Genomic DNA, 18,770 nt, shown 5'->3' with positions numbered 1-18,770 from the left:
AAGACCTAAAACAAGACTGGCAGTGATGCAACGGAAAGAAATTGTTCTGAAACCTGTATTTTAGAGTCCAACTCCATTTTCACCTGTATTTGGGTGTCAGATACGAGATCCTGCTTCTTCGTCTTCATTTTCCTGACTCTGTTTTTCTAATGCTCCTTTCTTGTATCTCCTCAGGTGTATTCATCATATGCTGGCTGCCGTTTTTCATTACGCACATCTTGAACACCCACTGCACAAAATGCAAGGTTCCCGCTGAGATGTATAATGCGTTCACTTGGCTGGGCTACGTGAATAGTGCTGTAAATCCCATCATATACACCACTTTTAATGTCGAGTTCAGAAAGGCGTTCATTAAGATCCTGCACTGCTAAACTGCAGCATCACTCATCTGATCAGACTGAGGGAAGAGCGATACATAAAAGCATCTCTTCTGGCAAATACCTCATCCTGTTAAGGAAAACGCACCACAGGGGGAAACTGCGATCTGCTTTTTAAAGTTATGGAGCTGAGTGACTATGAAACTGGCAGTGTCTTATCGGAAGGCATGTTGGCTCTATATGTGAATTGTTCGTGGAGTCCCGTTCTCCAGATCACTGAATGTAAAACAAGAAATGTCTGTAACAATGACCTGTTTCATGGAGAAAAGAAAAATGTAACATTGTTCTCTTAAATCATTGTACTTGTCATGTAAGGAGCCATCTGTGTATACCACACACATACAGGTTGCAAACTGCTATTTATTGTGTGTGTACTTTACGTTTTGATGACAGAAAATTTCTGCAAATCTTATAGATATCGAGTCAGTGTTCATTGCAGTGTTAAAACTGATACGTGAGCTCTTAATCTTAAAACCTATCACTGATTGGAATGTGTGATACAGACAAGAGACAATTTACTTGCTGTATAATGTGGCTATGCCAATATCCACATATTTGCAATTTTATAAATTGAAAAATCCTATTATTATTATTATTATTATTATTACTATCATTATTTGCTGTACATAGTTTTTCTTAAAACTTTAACTGTGATTTTATGCCTGCAATGGAAATGTGATGCATGCTACACTGCTCCTCTACTTGACTTCTCATGAAATGTATGTTTAACAAAAAAAAGTTGTCCAATAAATGAAGTTATGAGACACTGTAAAGTGCCACATGAATATCAGTGTTTGCCGTGTGTACACAGATACACCCATAAATGACTTGACATTACTCAGCGGCCTCTTATTCCCAGGACTGGTTTGCAGTTTGAGTAATGGTGTTTACTGGAAGTAACTCTGCTGCAGTGGAGTTGTTCCGTGGCAAACTAATGACCTGTATGTGGACTTTGCGGCTTCCAGGTATAATCATGCGGATGTGTGCAACCCCAGAAGCAGCTCCCCGGGGCCTTTTGCTGAGTAAGAATGAGGTGAACTTGGCGAAACTGAAATAATAGATACAGCAATACATCTCTGTGTGTTGTTCTGGGAAGCAGCTCCTGCATTTCATTTCAGTTCAACAATAAAGACATTGTTATCAACAAAAAAGATATGTTAATGTTTTGATGAGTATCAGCCAGAGAGTACTGTAGCTTAGTGTAATCACAACAATCTGTAATTGTCAGGCGCTATATTCGAATAGACAAAAAAATAAAGTCTGCAGAAAGTGTTTTGGTTTTTTTATTTTTTATGATGGAATATTTGTGGGAGTCAGTGTGTGAAACACATGCACATTTCTTCTTGTACAGGTGCCTGGTCTAAATATTGTTTAGTGATTCCTGACTTTAACTTTATTATGTCAACAAAAAGTAAAACATCTCAAACAGAGGTATCGAACTGACTCAGGTGTGTGTCATTGAATAAATAGTCTCAGTCCCTCCCATGGGGCGTGTGATGCACACTTCAATAGTAACAAAAGACAATCAAGTGGTAAGCTCCACCTTGATTGCTCATACTGTCCAGACTGCTCTTCACTGAACTGATATTTGTGTATGAATTTTGTCCTTTGATTGCTCTTTTACTGGTTTTCTTTGTCATTTATTTTTCTATTTCTTTGACCTGATTTCTTGATGATATAATGTAATGGTTGCTTTTTGATAAATGAGTTTGTTTGGGGGCTGTGGCCACGTGTAAGTGACTGAGACTGTTTACGCAATACAGTGGTTTGTATGATAAAGATCTAAGAAATTATGTCTTACTTAACATACAGTTATAAGGTTAGGTTTAGGAAAAGAAACAACTTAAAATAACAAAGTTCACTTGGTTTCCCACGGTTTTGAACTCTGTTGTCCTGAGGGAACGTCCTGTGTTTTGATCCATCACCACCCCAACTTGCCTCCTCACACGGACCACTTCCTTCTTCCCTCTGTCAGCACATCGGTTGTGTGAACCCAGCCTTCACAAGAACGTGGCTTATACACAAATCATTGATTCATTATAACAAGAGCTGTGGTTCATTACTTCTCGTAGGTATATGTACAAACACTGCATGAGAACAGCCTGATTTCTTCAACCAGAATCAGAAATACATAATTGATCCCCAAGGGGAAATTGTGATTCATAACAGTGGCTCTGATGCAAAGAATAGAGAACTGTGATAAGTAAATTCAGTAAAAGAGAAATAAAAATGTGCATTAAGCTACAATGTTAAGCACTTAAGATAGTAGGAATAAAATATACATCTTCACTGTGCTGAGTCTGTAAGTGTGTAAAATATACAGATATGTGTGTTGTGTTACATTACACCGAATTAACTAGTTTTGCATTCAGAATGTGACACACTCTGGGTCAGTTTGATACCACTGTGACTGACGAAGACGCAATTTGAGGCTCAGAACATTTCTAATTGTAATAAAGTTAAACTTGTTTTAAAGGGCAAATTCTACAGTGTTACAGGTTATTTGGAAGCAGAATATTTGTGGGAAAAAGGTTATTTTGTTGTGATGGAGAAAAAAAATCCAAGTTGACAAATGGAAATAAACATTTGAAAATAACACTTGACAGTCTATGTGGTGTCATGTAGACATACACTGAAGGAGTCGTAATAAATTGTCAGATTACATCACTGTTATTCACCCAAGTGTAACATCAGTCTTTGTGATGACCAAATAAAGGTCAAACACAGTCTTGCATTGCATCCTTTTCAGGATACATATTACTATTACAGTAAGCTAACATACAGGGCAAGAGCCAGCTGCAGCAACAACAGCAAAATAGAATTGAATTTCCCATGATGCTGTTAGCAAACACTGAGTCCAGCCCCAGTGACATAAGTAACAAAATAAAAAGTTCTCACTTTTCAAGGCAATTCATCACTTGTGGTGAGTACTGCTGGTGCTGAGGACTCTCAGGGAATGCAGAGCTCATCTCTTTTTGTTGTGAAGTTGTGTTTGAGCCGACAGAATATAACTTGTTTTACGTTGATGAATGGATGTCAGAATAGTTTTACTCCAGTCCAACAGCAGTAAAAGACTACAGTGCAGCGGTGGAAGAAGTACTCATATCTACTGCTTCAAAAAATAGTAACAGTGTACACAAGGCAGTGTTACAAGGAAAAGTCATGTATTTAGAGTTTTACTTAAAGCTTACTTTCAAGCCCTTGTCAAACAAGTTCACACAATGCTGATAAAGTCTTTTGCCACTAGCAAAAGCTCTCTATTTGCAGTGGTGTCTGCAGCACCCAAGTGATGCATTTTATGTCAACCAGCCAGAGCTAAATGGGCAAGGAAGGGCAGAGAGGCCATCGCAATTGAGTAATAGCTAGGAGTAAAGCAGAAGCTATGATGGCAGAAGCGTTTCAGAAAAGTTTCTGGAGTGGATGCTTCAGCTGAGAAAGAAACTCTGCATTCAGAGGCAGGATTGGAGTCAAAATATTTGCAGAGTGCTTCACAGGGCGGGGGAGAGGTGGCGAGCTCAGCTGCAGGCATACATCATAAACAGGCACTGACAGTGTTTGTGTGATGACTGTCAATGCCAGAGGGGACAGACTGATGTCCTGCACTCCACCTTTAAATAAAGGTACAAAAGTGTTAGCATGAAAATACTTAAAGTACCAAAAAAATGTACTGTAAATTATTCTAATGTATTATAATTATTGATGCATTAATGTGTACATTATGCTGAAGCTGGTACAGGTGCAGCTAATTTCAATTGCTATAGTAATTTTTTTTATTATCATTAATCTGAATCCACAGAGTAACTTAAGTTACCAAATAAATGTAATGGAGTAAAAAGTACAATATATGCCTCTGAAATGTGAAGCAGAATACAAAGTAGCAGAAAAGAAAAACACTCAAGAAAATACCTCAAAATTGTACTGCTACAGTGTGGAAAAAAAGCAGCACTTTAAAAGTGAATATTAACTATTAAAACATTGATTTATTGAATTTAAATACCCCATAGAACATTTCTTACATGTAAAAAATAAAGGAACATTTTCGAAAACTGCTATACTTTTTGGTGAAGAGTTAGTTGAGAAGACAAATCAAAAGCTGGATCTAGTAAACGTTAGCTTAGCTTAGCATTAAAACTGAAAACAGGGGGAAACATGTAGCCTGGCCCTGACCAAAGGGAGAACAAAAAAATTGTTATGTGTGTTTTTACAAAGAATGAATCTTTTGAACAAATCTTTTTAATGAACTGATTCTAGTGGTCCAGTAACATCTAAAGAACTGCTTTGCCCATCATTAAGGGGGCGATCACACCTATAAGGAGCGCTAGAAACGTCAGGCACCAGTAGCACCATAGCTCCATCTTGGGTCTATTTTCAATGTTTTGATCGCATGGTTGCGCACGCACCCCCACTCTGCAGGCACTCCTCTTAAGGAGCACTCACTGAAAGGGCATTTCAGACATTTCAAGCGTCTTTGAAGCATCCGCGTTTCTAGCACCGCTTGTAGGTGTGATTGGCCCCTAACAGATAGACATGAGAGTGATGTAGATCTTTTCATTTAACTCTCATCAAAAAAGTTAATGAGGGTATTTCCCAAAATGTAAAACCATCCCTCTAACTAAACACTCACATTTTGTAAGTGTAACCTAGTTGTGATGAACATAAGTATATTTTCTAACCCCAATCCTAATGCCGTGTTCACACTATGAGTGACAACGTAACAGCATGACTGGCTACATTATTCAAGTCACCACTGAAGTGTGTAAAATGTCATCACAGGCTTGTGCATGTCTGCTAACGTTACTTGCAACAATGCACCACCACTGATTGTCATCTAAAGTTTGTAGGCTGTTTGACCAACAACATATCTATGTCTTTCATCAGTCTGAGCCTTATCTTAATGGCACATTTTAACACCCCATTGCATCTCTGTGTGCACCACAATTCATAGAAAGCTAGATCAACATCAGGTGACTAAGCTAAATAACACAGTACGACAGCTAGGAGCAAAAACATTTGACGTTTGGTTGGTGATGGTTGATGCTTCACCGCGTCATTGGAGCGATCAAAACAGCTCAACTTTCATTTGTAGCACATCACAATCATCCCCTGTGACAAGCATCAAAAACAGATCCCTTTTAATTTCCTCTTTTCTTCTTGAAACAACAACAGAAACAGCGAAGAGTGTATTTTGTTGGTTTCACTGTCCCTTCAGGCGGCGGCTGACAGATGTGGTGTACTTGGTGACACAGCTTAATGGACTTTCACCACCTCCTTGGACATTTGGATTCTATTTGCCCCCTGGTAAACACCATCAGAGTGAGGTTGTTACGGAAGAGCCAGGACACAGGGTTTTTGATGGCCAAGAAAAAACAATGATTTCTATTAACACGGCCAATGAAATGCAATTTTGTGCTTCATATTTCACTGGAGGTGCTTCCACCAGAAGGTTTAAAACTAATTTATCTGAAATGTTGATGTGTAGAAAGCAAGTCCTATTGTGCTGTTCATTCATGTGCAATCATCTTACAGCATGGTTTATGTGTCTACTTTAGTGGCACAGATCCATATGTATTCTCTCTGCTATAAATGGATCTCCCATAGACCTGTGTGACATGTGGTATTCCCATAATAAAATCCCTGGGGGGAAATTCCCACACCAACGCACTGGACCAGCACCAATCATGTCTGGCACATACTGCGTCTTGGCACGGCTCCCGTCTTCATAATTGCTACTGAATCATCTTAATTAGCAGCTGTACTCCTTAACAATTTGTAAGTACTATTATTTATGAATATCTTGGCTTGTCAGTTAGTCTATATCGATCATGCATTACATGCATAAAGCTACAGTAGCCCTAAATGACTTCTTTTTTTGATGCTTTCAGAGGTTCTTGCTATTTATATCTTTGGAATTTGTGGAGTCTTTGCTGGGGATGTAAAGTATTAAGACACAGCTGTCATCAGCATGTATCTGAATTTAGTATCAGTAAGAAATCCACTTGAGATTTAACGCCAGAATCACATCTGACTTTATATATAAGTCAGAACTGACGCAGTGAATGTAAGAATAAAACTGTGTTATTCACACTGACAAACACAGGCAAGGAGACAAAGACACATGCTCACACGTACAGAAACATGTCAAGTGATTATCCCTCACAATGCACAAAGCTTAAGTTTTAAAGCAATCTTTTTGTACTTGTTCTTTTTTGTCAGTCTATAAACTGCTGTGGTTTTGATCCCTCTTTTATGATTGTTGCTGCGGGGCAGCTCCATACTTCTGATTACATTTCTGATTACATCCGCAGAAATCTCTTGAAGGCCAGCCAACCTGCCCCTAGTGTCACTTCCTCTGCAGCCACCCTGGGGTTCCAATTCAAGCAGCAATGATATACTGAAGCACACAGATACACACTCTTGAGACCAACACATCCACCCAAACTTCCATGGCCCCATCAATCTCTTACCTGTCTTTTAATACCACATCCAAAATGACACGTGTCCAAGCAGTGGTACTCATCAGTGATTTATAATGTTGTACACTACATCATTAATTCTGTAAGGAGTAGCAAAGGTGATGTCAATCACAAAAAAATAGGGTAACCTTGGCAGTCAGTTGTGCATGACTGGAGACACTGCAGTATGAAATACAAAGTCCCTGAGGAGAGACTTCCTTATCTCTGTCTCCCCCTTCTCTTTTCCCTTTAGTCTCCAGTGGGGTTTTCCCTCGTCAACACTGCATGGTCTTTGGCTATGCGCAGCTCAGTGACAGGCACGTCCAAAAATAGTCCCAGAGGTTGGCAAAGGAGAGTTCAAACAGAGGTGGGACACAACCCCACTGCTGTTAAAGCAATAAGGAGACTCTTAATTAACTGAATCACAATAGCGTTCCTGAATTATTAAAATATTCTGATAGCAAGGAAGTGAGTCCTTGAGTGTGATTACTGCTGGACCATAAACCGGTAGCAGTTGTTCTCTGCCCAGGCCCCGCAGGCTATGTGTTTAGTGAGACAAAGCAGCACAATATGGTAATACCTGGCTTTGTTGGAGTTATCCTCCAAGTCAAAAAGTTGCAAACTTCATTATTCTGCCTGCTCAAGAGGCACAAAGAGGAAATGTAAGAGAGGTTACTTCATTGTCTTCTTTCGGAGGAATATGTGTTAGTCATGAGTCTTTAGCACATCTATATTTAGTGAGAGTCAGTCTCCATCTCCGTGCATGTTGGCTTCCATTCTTTCACTTTATTTCTCTAATTTTAATGCCTTTTAAAAACACCACTCACTGCTCACACTGTTGAAGCCAATGCTTTGTGCACTTCTGCATTTGCTGCAGCTTTTGGCCACAGTACCGAGGGCTAAAATATTGTAAGAACCCATGCTTTGGTTCCTTGAGACCTGTTTCTAATAAGGCATCTGTGAAATGACAAACACATTTCTGAACATTTTGGTTGGAAGTTGGGCTTCTAAAGTATTTCTAAGCCAGAATTTTCGAACATGCTGAGACATTATTTGGGGTCAAAGCTAACTTCGACATGCCCATAAACGAAAAAAAAAAAAAAAATAGAAAGACAGTAACGAAATACACAGGGCACTGTCTCTGCAGACATTCTGAGAGTGATTACTTCTGTGTAAGTAAGCTTACATTTTGTAGGAAAATCCTGCAAAATCTATATTCAAAGATACATCTTATTTGTGTCTAATACTGTTCATCCCTTCATTCTATCATTTTATTAAATCTGCAAAATAAAAAAAAACCTTTTGATTCAATTTTTTGTTATAAAAGGAACATGTCTATGGGTCTTTCCTGTTTGCATCTTGGAGCTGTAATTCTACCAAATAATAAAACCAAGAATCAAGTCTTGAATGTGTTTCTCTGTTTTGTGGATTTTTGAGTTTCTCCACTGTGTGCAGTGTGCAGTAAGTCATGAAAACCGCTAAGGCATGCACCTCACGGGAGCACACAGAGCAAAAAAAGGGAAAACTGTCAGATCTGAATGATTTCTGAGGGGAATCACTGCTGATGACAGACACTGACCTTCACTTTTGGGTTCACCTGTGATGACAGACAGCCTGTGGCCTGTGTTAGAAGCTTATTGTGCATCATAACACTCAACAGAAATACACAAAGACAGGTAAAGCGTTGTAGTTACACTGTTTTTCTTCTTTTCTTAATTTTAGTATGCAACAACTGCACCACTTGAGCTTCTGACATTGCATTTATCATTACCATGACTGCTACTTCTATGAGCACCACTCCAAGAGGTCAGAAATGGTCATTAGTGTTGGTGGGAGAACTTGAGCTGTGGGACAATTTGTGTGCTCCCCACTTTAAAGTGTAATTGGGTAATATTATTGAGAGCATCTATTATCCTCATTAATGCTCATTAACTCATTTTTACTATTGTTATAGTGTGAATTATTTTCTTACACTGTGTTTCTATTAGTTAAGCACTTTGGTCTGCCCACACTAATTATCGAGGAGCTGATATGGCATTTGAAGAAGGCCCCTTTGAAGCACAGCAGCCCCTGCACTCTTATCATTATTCAGGCTCCAGTGACACACTCACATCACTCTGAACAGCTCTTATTGTGACCTTTTTGAAAAATGTATTTGTTGCTGCAGCTATCAAACAGCTCGAGCACCCCTCCAGGATATCAACAATTATTAAATTGTTGCATTCATTTGGATGTTGAATTAAATGCCTGTTAAAAGTATGAATGTCCTCCCCCTGGTCACAACTCCTGACGATGGCAATTATTGCGTCAAATATGGCATTAACCTCATGATTCTTAAACATATTCATTTTGTTCTTGTTTTTCTACTAAAGCAATGAGTCATTTAACAGAGTTTAAAAGAGATGACAAAGATTAAACGACTGTCTGGACTTGCACTTGTATAGCACCTTTCTAGTCTTCCAACCACGTACAGCACTTTCACACCACAGACTCAATTCACTCACACACATTCACACACTTGTGGCCAAGGCTACCATACAAGATGTCACCTGCTACTCAGTTTAGACATCCACACACACACTCACACACTGATGGCATAGCCTTTGGGAGCAATTGAGGTTCAGTTTCTTGCCCAAGGATACTGCGACATGCGGACTGGAGGAGCTGCGGATCAAACTGCTGATCTTCCAATTAGTGGATGACTTGCTCTACCTCCTGAGTGGTTGTGTCCTTCAGTGGATGTTGTCTCTAGCAATAATGGCTGAGATAAGATATGAAAGAATATAAGAAAAAAGGGAAAGAAAAATATACGATTTAATCTGAATTATCTTGATCCAAATGCATAAAAAAAGTCTAAATACTTACCGCCTTACTTACTTAAAAATGATTTCTTCATGGGTTCATGCCTGCATTGAACATTTCCTGTTTGATGTACTTTCCAAGTGACATAATGTTGCAAGGTGTTTGTCAAGATGATTGGTATACAGCATTTACTCCTTAGAAGAGTAGAAGTAGTGCCAATCGTGATGCCATTACGCAGGAAGCGGAACCTCTTCCACAGTGGCAGCAGTGAATCAATTGCACGGAGAAGGAAAATTAAAAGTGGTAAAAGTGTCAGACAAGAACACGGTGAAGCTTCAAAACTTGTAAGTTGTTTAATCTCAAAGTGAGCCGGAGGGGGAAAAATTGTAAGACAAGGAAAATTTTGCAATGGATCTGATTGGGTGATCGGATATGCTTCACATCTTGTTTCTCCTGTGATTCTGCAAACTTGGCTTGATATGCATGACAGTGTGATGTTGGAAGCAAATGATTTGTATGAAGTTCAGCCAGATGAGTTTTTCAACTCAGCCCCCCTCCACTTCCATCCTCTCTCAAACCAGCTGATTCCACCTGGCTCTTGTCTGCTGTAGTGGAGCTCTGTGAAGATGGGTCTAAGTCATTTGTTATCATTATCCCCCTAGGCAGAGTATCAATCTAATTCCTAACACAATCTATCAAATCAGAAGCCTGGGACTGGTATAGGAGCAGTGGGATGTGTTGTTAATTGTGCTTGGGGTGAAAGTGTGAGATTGGAGAGCTCTCTTGGTGCAGATAGTCATAATCACATCCTTGGTGAGATGAGTCCTTCCTTCTCTCTCATTTTTGCTCCACTTTAGCTCTGTTTAATGTGTTCCACTCTCTGCTTTTGCACACTGCTCCCCACAGTCATTTCCCCTCTTCACTACCCTCCATAATCACAGGCAGGAGAGGCATTGGAGTGCTGCACCTGACTCACACAAATAGAAAAACATCAAAACTTATTTTTATTTGTTGTTTGTTTTATTCCTTTAGTTAGTCAGTTAGTTAGCAGATGAGATAACTTTACCCAAAACTAAAAATGTCACTAGGAGTAATCCTCTGGGGATCCTGAATGTCTGTGCAAAATTTCAGGACGATACATCCAATAGTTGAGTCTGGACCACAGCAGCGGACCGGCCAATAGACTGGCCATTGACAGAGCCCAGAGGTGCAAACTCGAGTCACGTGACTTGGACTCAAGTCAGACTCAAGTCATAAATTGGACGACTTTAGACTCAACTTGACAAAACCCTAAAAGACTAGTACCTCGACTTGTATTTGAACACCAGTGTCTTGCCACTTAAATTAGACTTGAGCTTTTTGACTTGAAAATAACTGAAACGTTCCACCAGGCCCAAAGATAAAAGAATATGTTATTTAAAAAGTGTCACTTTATTTGCCGAATCTTACTTCCTCAGATACACTTTGTTTGAATCAATCCGACAGCACCGAATCAAAATGCAGGAGGGAGCCATGAAGAGCTAATCTTACTTTACTGAGCAGCAGCTGGAAAAATTATGCCAAAGATAATTTAGTTTGCATACAAACACTATGTGGTGATCAACAAAAATTGAATTGCAGCATGCAAAATGTGCGAGATGCAACAACTTACAACAAACTTGTTTTGACAAATAAATACACATTTTAAAAAGCACTGGTGATTTCTTTTAAGATAAATTGTATCTGTTGTTAAAATGGCATTACAGTTGGTGAAGAGCACATTATTATTGTGGACTCAAAACCCTAGGTTTAGGACCAGAAACTTGACTTGGGACTTGAATGCAACGACTTGAGACTAACTTGTGACTTGCAAAACAATGACTTGGTTCTGCCTCTGATAAGCTCTTTTTAGATAGGAATTGTGCAAGCCCAATGAGTCTTTTTTCAGCATTGGCAGTATAAAAACAAAATCAGGGAGTGCAGCAAAATGCTGCCTGCCTACTTTTCTTTATACAGAATGTGCCTTTTTCGGGGCAATGGGGGGCGTGAGCAAGTAACAAAATATGTAGCTCAGCAGTCAGTCCTTCAGCGATTCTCTCGTAAGTCGGCCCGTTCTTCACCGTTCCTGTCATCTGACGGTTAATGGCCTCATCGTTTGCGAGGATAAGGAGGGCGCGCAGTGTAAAAGGGGCTATAGAGTCACACTAGTAGTTAATTAAAGTGCTTCCGTCTCAATACAGTACAGAACATTTAGCTTTCACTACTTTTCTCTCCACAGTAATTACAGTAGATGTCTGGCCAGGCAAAGAAGACTTTGTGCATCAGAAAATGAATATCACAAGAAAAGCTGGTCAAACTTCTTCTGATGGGGGTTGTGTTGGCAGAACTAATGACCTAGGTTAATCCAAAATCCTGGCTACAGCTCTGGCTCCCAGCTCATCTATACCTTAATCAGTGTAGCCACCTACTCTGTCCATTTGTGTGTAAATCACTGGTCCTCCTTATCTCGCTAAATGTAAACCGAGGTAAAGGCAATTATTCCTTATTGATTTACCGATCACAGATGCAAAACAGAAGCAGAGACTGAATTTAAAGCTTTGCCACCATGATTATGCTGCAAAAGAATATCAAAAAAGGTCCTTCATATTTTATGCATTCAGCATGATTTCAACATAGTAGCCAAAATTTAAAAAAAGCAATTATCAACTCTGGGATTATGTACATCCTTTTGACTGTTGCTTGTCCCTGCAGCACGTTGGACACACTTTTGGTCCTTAAAAGGCCTTTAGCATGAGGTTTGAGGGCCTTCACTCCACTTCAGGTATCGACCAGAGAGACCACATCAGCGTCCTTGCAGCTGAGGCATCACAGATACAAGTTGACAGTCATTAAGAGTGAGTGATTTACCACGACATAAATGTCACCCAGTTATATGTGTACATGACAACCTCATCCAAAACAAAAGAGAGTGATTCATATCTACACTGTGTCTAATTAAAGGGTTTAGGGTCTTTCCAATAGTCTAAGACACCAGTCTCACCTTAATCTATGCCTGTATTGAATGTATTGATTCTTTTTTTTCTCCTCTGGATGCTGGCTTTATGACTGATGTGAAAGAGTCTAGAAGGGTTATAACAGATAACCCATTCTCAATTTATATTTCTTCCTGCAGAGAATATCAGGGGGATTTCAGTGGTGCTTTTGGAAGAGATTTTGCCCAATTTTAATGGGAATTTCTAAACTATAACATATAACCTTTTTGGGATTATAGATGAAGTTAAAAGAGGAGTCCATGGTGTTATCAACACAACTAAAATAAGCCATTTCATGCCATTGCAGGTTTAATTTTATAAGAAGGTGAAGGTTTCTGCAGGTTTTTGCAGTGTATAAAACTTCTGCTACCTGCAAACAACCAAAATAACGAAGGCATGATGCAATGGAGCTGCTAGTGGAACTTGGCTGTCCCCCAACTGCTCTAACAACTAAAAGAAACACGCTTTCCTGTATTTTCACAACTTTCCTCCTGACTAGGAACCGACAACTTTGTAACCTGAAGAACTGTAATGTTTTAAGGTAGTTAGAAACTGTTAGCAGAAGCTGACGTTAACAAACAGATGCAGCAGAATTGTCTGGTACTTTCCCTAAAACAAATGAACGGTAAATAAACATCAATTTCACGAACTGAATAATCTGCTTTTTGCCAACATTATTCAACCCAGTCACCGGAAAAATCTGTCCATTTCATGATGACAAAATCAGCTTATATACTACGTCACTTTAGACACATTAATATTCTTAATATGAAATGTATAAATGTTAAATATCTGTAGTTTGCACAAACAATGCAAACATTTTTTTTGGCTCCAGGAGCGAGTCCATCTCCCATATTAAAATGCCAGAGTCTCTTAAGTGACAGGCTATCTGCGACGTGTCACCACACTTCCTGTGACAGATCCACCCTTGGGTCAGCAACAACTTCACCCTTTTGTCCCAACAAAGTTCCTTCTGGCTCCAAAAATCCAAGATGGCAACAGCTGAAATGCCAAACTTGAGGCTTAAAAATGGCAGTCCACAAACCAATGGGTGACATCACAGGAGCTACATCAATTATTTTTTAAAGTCTATGATGTAACATTAAAGCCTGCAAGAGATGATTATGAACTGGCTGCATGGGACAAACTGTAGCCTGCAGGTTTAACGATATTTTTAGAGAGCAACCTGCAGAATAATTCTCATTTATTGTTGTCAGAGTACACCTGTATGATACTTGAAAAATGGGTAATGATGAGTGAAACCCACACCACTGTATGCCATCTGCAGTGGGATACTTTGGATTTGCAGCATAGCTGTGTGTATTTTGGACTTGAATGCAAGTTCAGCTTGTGACACACATTCCTTATCAAAATCTCAGGCTTAGCTGAATCATGCTGTGTCATCATGTATCTTTTAAATGCTATCACATCTCGTGCAGTTCTGCACGGGGCTGCGTGCATGCTGTTTGACATGTCCGCATGCCATTCCTTGCTCAATAATGCATACAATGAGTGACTGAGGAGCCTGTTGAGAGTGACAGGAGGTGAGCAGCAGCAGCAGCATCACCTGATGCTTCAAGGCGTGTTGTTTTAAGGGAAGGAGGGGCTTGTGATGAAAACGATTCTTGTTAATCTACAAAGGTTGGATGTAATCTTTCCTGAAACCTGAAGGACAAGAGGTGGAGGAAGGAGGAAATGAAACAGATACCGGAGTGGTGTTTGATTCACTGTCGGTTCAGTCCTCCTGGCAGCATGAGGGAAGTGTTTGGACATTATGATATTGCAATTTCCAACGCATTCGCTCTGCAGTAGCAATATATCTTTTTGTCATTACTCTGCAGCATAAAACTTTTAAAGAGTTTGCTCAAGTGACCTGCGTGACTTTTCTCTTTGTTCATTTATGGTAAAATGTGTGCACAAATAAATATGTTGAGAGACCGCAAAAACAGCTAATAAAAGATGACACCCAACTTCACCTCGACAATGTGAGACCCAAGTGGAGTTCTTGTTTTTTTATGATAAAACATTAATGTAAGAATATTTCATCTTTCATATTTTCTAGATCGTCCAGAGTAAAAACTCCTCCAAACACTCTACTCTTGATTCACGAGCACTTAGAGTGAATTTTGCATAATCAAATGGCTCCATAGTTGCTTGACCCATTGCCCCATTGCAGTCTTGGGGAAGAAAACCTGTAAATTATTGTCAAATAATATTAAACTACTGATGACACACATTATTTATAGAAACTGTTTATTTAGATATTCCACAGCGATGATTATTAATACCTATCATTTTGCAGTTATTAAGCCATACTGTATATATGCTGTGGTGTATAATTGCCCCTTAAAAAACAACATAACTATGCAATAAAATATCCTGACAGTTGTACAGTAAGTGAAACTAATTTTCTTTAGCGTAATGCCTCATAAATAACTGAACATACACACACACACGTGCATTAGTTTTGCACTATTATTTCAGTTGCAATTCCCAAAGGCTACAAACCAACTAACAAACAAATGAGCTATAGAAAGAATACATGTTTTATGATAAACAGTGTTTATTTTATTTCTGTGTAACCTCATTTTATAACCTATCCATTAAATCTGATTCGTGCCTCGAGACAGAACGAAAACAACTCATGCATTATGTGAAAACACACAGGGACAGTGATGCACTAAAAGCAGCCATCACATCTTTTGCCATGTCTGATCAGTACAAAAACACACAATTATTTATCATTACAAAACATCCCAGCAATTGTTTCTTTTTCCATCAATTTTTTTCACAAATGACGCATTTGTCAACTCGTTCAAAATCAGCATCGGCGCTAATGGAGTGTCAGCCTAACAACTATATTACACTGTATAAAGGTAGAGTTGAAAATTGCTTTTCACTTTAATTAATCCAAGGATTTAACCATTGTTAAACCACAAATTATTTTGAGGGAAAACAAAAAGACTAATCCAAATCCTTGTTTTTGGATTCATGTGGGTCACTTATTATTAAAGACCTAAATGAGGAGGCGTAAAATTAACACATTTAGACTTAATTTCTCTTACAAACAGTTTAAGCAGAGATGGAGCATACAATCATCCAATGTGTGAGATTATGCTAAACCATGCAAAATGTATTGTACAGGGTATTCAAGTAGTATAAAGTGTTGGGGGGTTCCAGCTCTGTGCTGAGGAGATAGGAGTAGTTCCATCATTAATCATTTTACAGTAACATGACAGCACCAAGGAAAGGGAGCTGAGGAGATAACAGGAATACACTGAAGAAAACAAATTGAAACAGTTCAATAGCTTTGAGAACACTGCAGAATAGGAATAGATTATGATTTTAAAATCATCCTGGCAATAATCAAGAATAATCTGTCTGATGCTACTGTGTGCTCTTTATTTATTTATTCAAAGGGTTTGTGTGATAAGAAAGTAATTTACAGGGCTACCCAAAACACTTCTACTCAGTAATCTGAATGAGGGTTCAACGAGGTGAGAAAGAGCACTTGTCACTCGCAGCAAGCAACAACCTTGGGGATTTAAAGAGACCTGAGGGTGTTTTTCCACTGTCATATTGCAGAGTGAGAGGTCGGTAAGAGATGACAGGGGCGAAAAATGTTTTCCATATCATCACTCCGGGAAAAAAAAAAAATCCTCCCTCCTGAGAGATGGTAGATCACTCAATCAATTACTGTGGCAAGGACCAGAGATGCCTGCCTCGATGCCTGTCTGGCCCTGCTGAGGCGGCACACCTGGATCAAAAGACACAGCTGCATCAGTCATGATTGCAGCTGCTTAACACCGCAGGGCACAGCTCAATGGTGAGTTTAACCCCGACAGTTAAGAGGGGCTCTGCGGCAAGCGCGTAATGGCTCTCCTCTGAGAAACTAAATATACCAATAAGTAGCGGGATTATGTCCTATCATTAAGATGAGAGTTGAGAGTGTCAGACAGACCCAGAGTCCCAGAGGCCATTCTGCTGCAAAATAACACTTTAAAGTCTTAATGCAAACCAAAGACTGTAGAAAATAATAGATGTTGCCACCATGACATCACCAACTGGTTTGTGGAGCCCCATTTTTAAGCCTTGAGTTTGCCATTTCGGCCTTTGCCATCTTTTTTCTTTGTACCCAGAAGTGACCATATTTAGAGAGGATGGAGCTTGGAGGAGCAAGAGGTGGATCTGACCCGGAGACTGTCGTGGTGACTCACAGACAGCCTATCACAACGGGTGAGTTATGGAAAAAGTCACAACCCACACAGTTGTCCTAAATGTCAATATCAGCAAAAGAGACCAAAACCACGTATACAAGCAGCGGAAATGAGTTTCCTCAGTGGGGTGTCTGGGCTCAGCCTTAGAGATAGGGTGAGGAGCTCGGACATCCAGAGGGAGCTCGGAGTAGAGACGCTGCTCCTTCGTGTTGAAAGGGGTCAGTTGAGTTGATTGCATATCTCATCTGGCCTGGGAACACCTTGGGGTCCCCCAGGAGGAGCTGGAAAGTGTTGCTGGAGAGAGGGATGTCTGGGGTGCTTTGCTTGGTCTGCTGCCCCGCGACCTGGCCTCGGATAAGTGGGTGAAAATGGATGGATGGATGGACCAAAACTATTTTTTGTACAAGGCTGTAACCTTTTTTTTTTTCTCTCAACGTATCCTCATACAAAGGTCCGGATGAAAACAAAAATGCACGCACAGTTTGTATGATATCCTACAAATTAGTGTCCCACAAGGTTACATGATAAACGCTGAGTTACAAAGGTTAGGTGTGGGCAAGTTAAGTTACAATGGTTAGGTTTAGGAAAAGACACATAGTGAGGACGTATCTTATAATGACTCAAAGTTCAATCAAAGTTCACACAGTTCCAAACACTGGTCTCCTGGGAAAAGTCCTGTGTTTTGTGACCCATCCACCACACCAACCTTTCTTCTGAGTGGACCACTCAGGACCGCTTCCTTTACTCCCGTCAACACATTTGTCACTCGGTAGCCTTCCAAAATATGTGGGTTAGGCATGAATAACTGGCTCATGATTATGTGGGATATGTACGAATTTTGGTGCATTAGCCTACTTTTCGTGAGGAAAACATAAGAAGACTTTGTGAGAACATCCTGTCATTTCTGCTGTAGAGTTGGCATTTTAACATGGATGTCTCTGGGGATTGACTTGCCTCTGTAGTCGGTCTCAAGTGGCCATTTGGGGAACGGCAGTTTTTGGCACCTCTGCTTTGGCTTCATTTTTCAAGCCCGAAGCTTGCTGCTTGATGCAAACACAATATCTGCACTCTTAAACTTGTAAACAGGCTGCAGCGTGTGCAGGCATTTTGGTAACATCAGATGAGAGGATCAAACAGCTCATCCATAGCGGGCCCATATCCAAATGATCTAATTGTGCGAGTTGTTGAAAATGCTATTAAGTATGCAAATTGCTCTAGATGAGTTTTACAATGAAGCATTTGGAGCCTCTGAATGCAGCAACACGTCTTTAATTTGCGTAGGTGGAAATACACCGTGGTGAGTTGTGTTCTGTAGTCATTTTGAAGCTGTTCAGTTGGAGCAATTAGAAAGATAAGTTTCTGTTTAATTTAAAACAGTTCCTCAGATTGGTGTTACTGCATTGCACAACACATTAGCAAGAGCATAAAAAGGACAAACATAATTAAGGTGTTAGCTATTGCTTCATTCTATATAAACGATTTAGTGTATATACTATATGTTACACAAGCACAGGTATTATAATAGTTATTGAAGAAATAGGAACAGCATTGTAGCCCTCTTCTTTCTTCCCTTAGCTTGTGTGGTGTTTGTTGCACCAGCAACTTACATGACATTATCTTCTTCCTGCTTGCCCCCCTATTAGAAAATAAAATTAGTTTAGGTGGCTGCAAACCCAATTACTGGCTGATAGAAGGTATCCGATGTGTCACTGTATTTGTAAAAAGGTTGGGGCAGCACCATTGATTTAGGTAGGGCCTGATTAGATGTTGTTGGGAAAGTGAGTTTAATTTTTCAGGATCTGTCAGTCCAACAATGGCAGAGTCAAACACAAAGGCTTGTTCAATTTAAACGATAGACGGACAAAAACACTGTCAGACAGGTTAGACAATGACACAGCTCCGTGGATTCCA

At 39.7% G+C, this 18,770-nt stretch overlaps 1 protein-coding gene across 1 annotated transcript in view; it reads left to right on the top strand.

Annotated features, from left to right (window-relative positions):
• drd2a (dopamine receptor D2a) overlaps positions 1-2,975 on the top strand; it is a 59,270-nt gene extending 56,295 nt beyond the window's left edge. The window contains exon 8 of the mRNA XM_033632182.2: positions 175-2,975. Within this exon, the coding sequence (XP_033488073.1) occupies positions 175-371 (197 nt within the window). The 3' untranslated portion in view covers positions 372-2,975. The remainder of the gene's footprint in view (positions 1-174) is intronic.
• Positions 2,976-18,770: the final 15,795 nt, after the last annotated feature.

The sequence above is a fragment of the Epinephelus lanceolatus genome, chromosome 4, assembly GCF_041903045.1.
Source record: "Epinephelus lanceolatus isolate andai-2023 chromosome 4, ASM4190304v1, whole genome shotgun sequence".
NCBI lineage: Eukaryota > Metazoa > Chordata > Actinopteri > Perciformes > Serranidae > Epinephelus > Epinephelus lanceolatus.
This window is presented reverse-complemented; position numbering and strand designations above follow the sequence as displayed.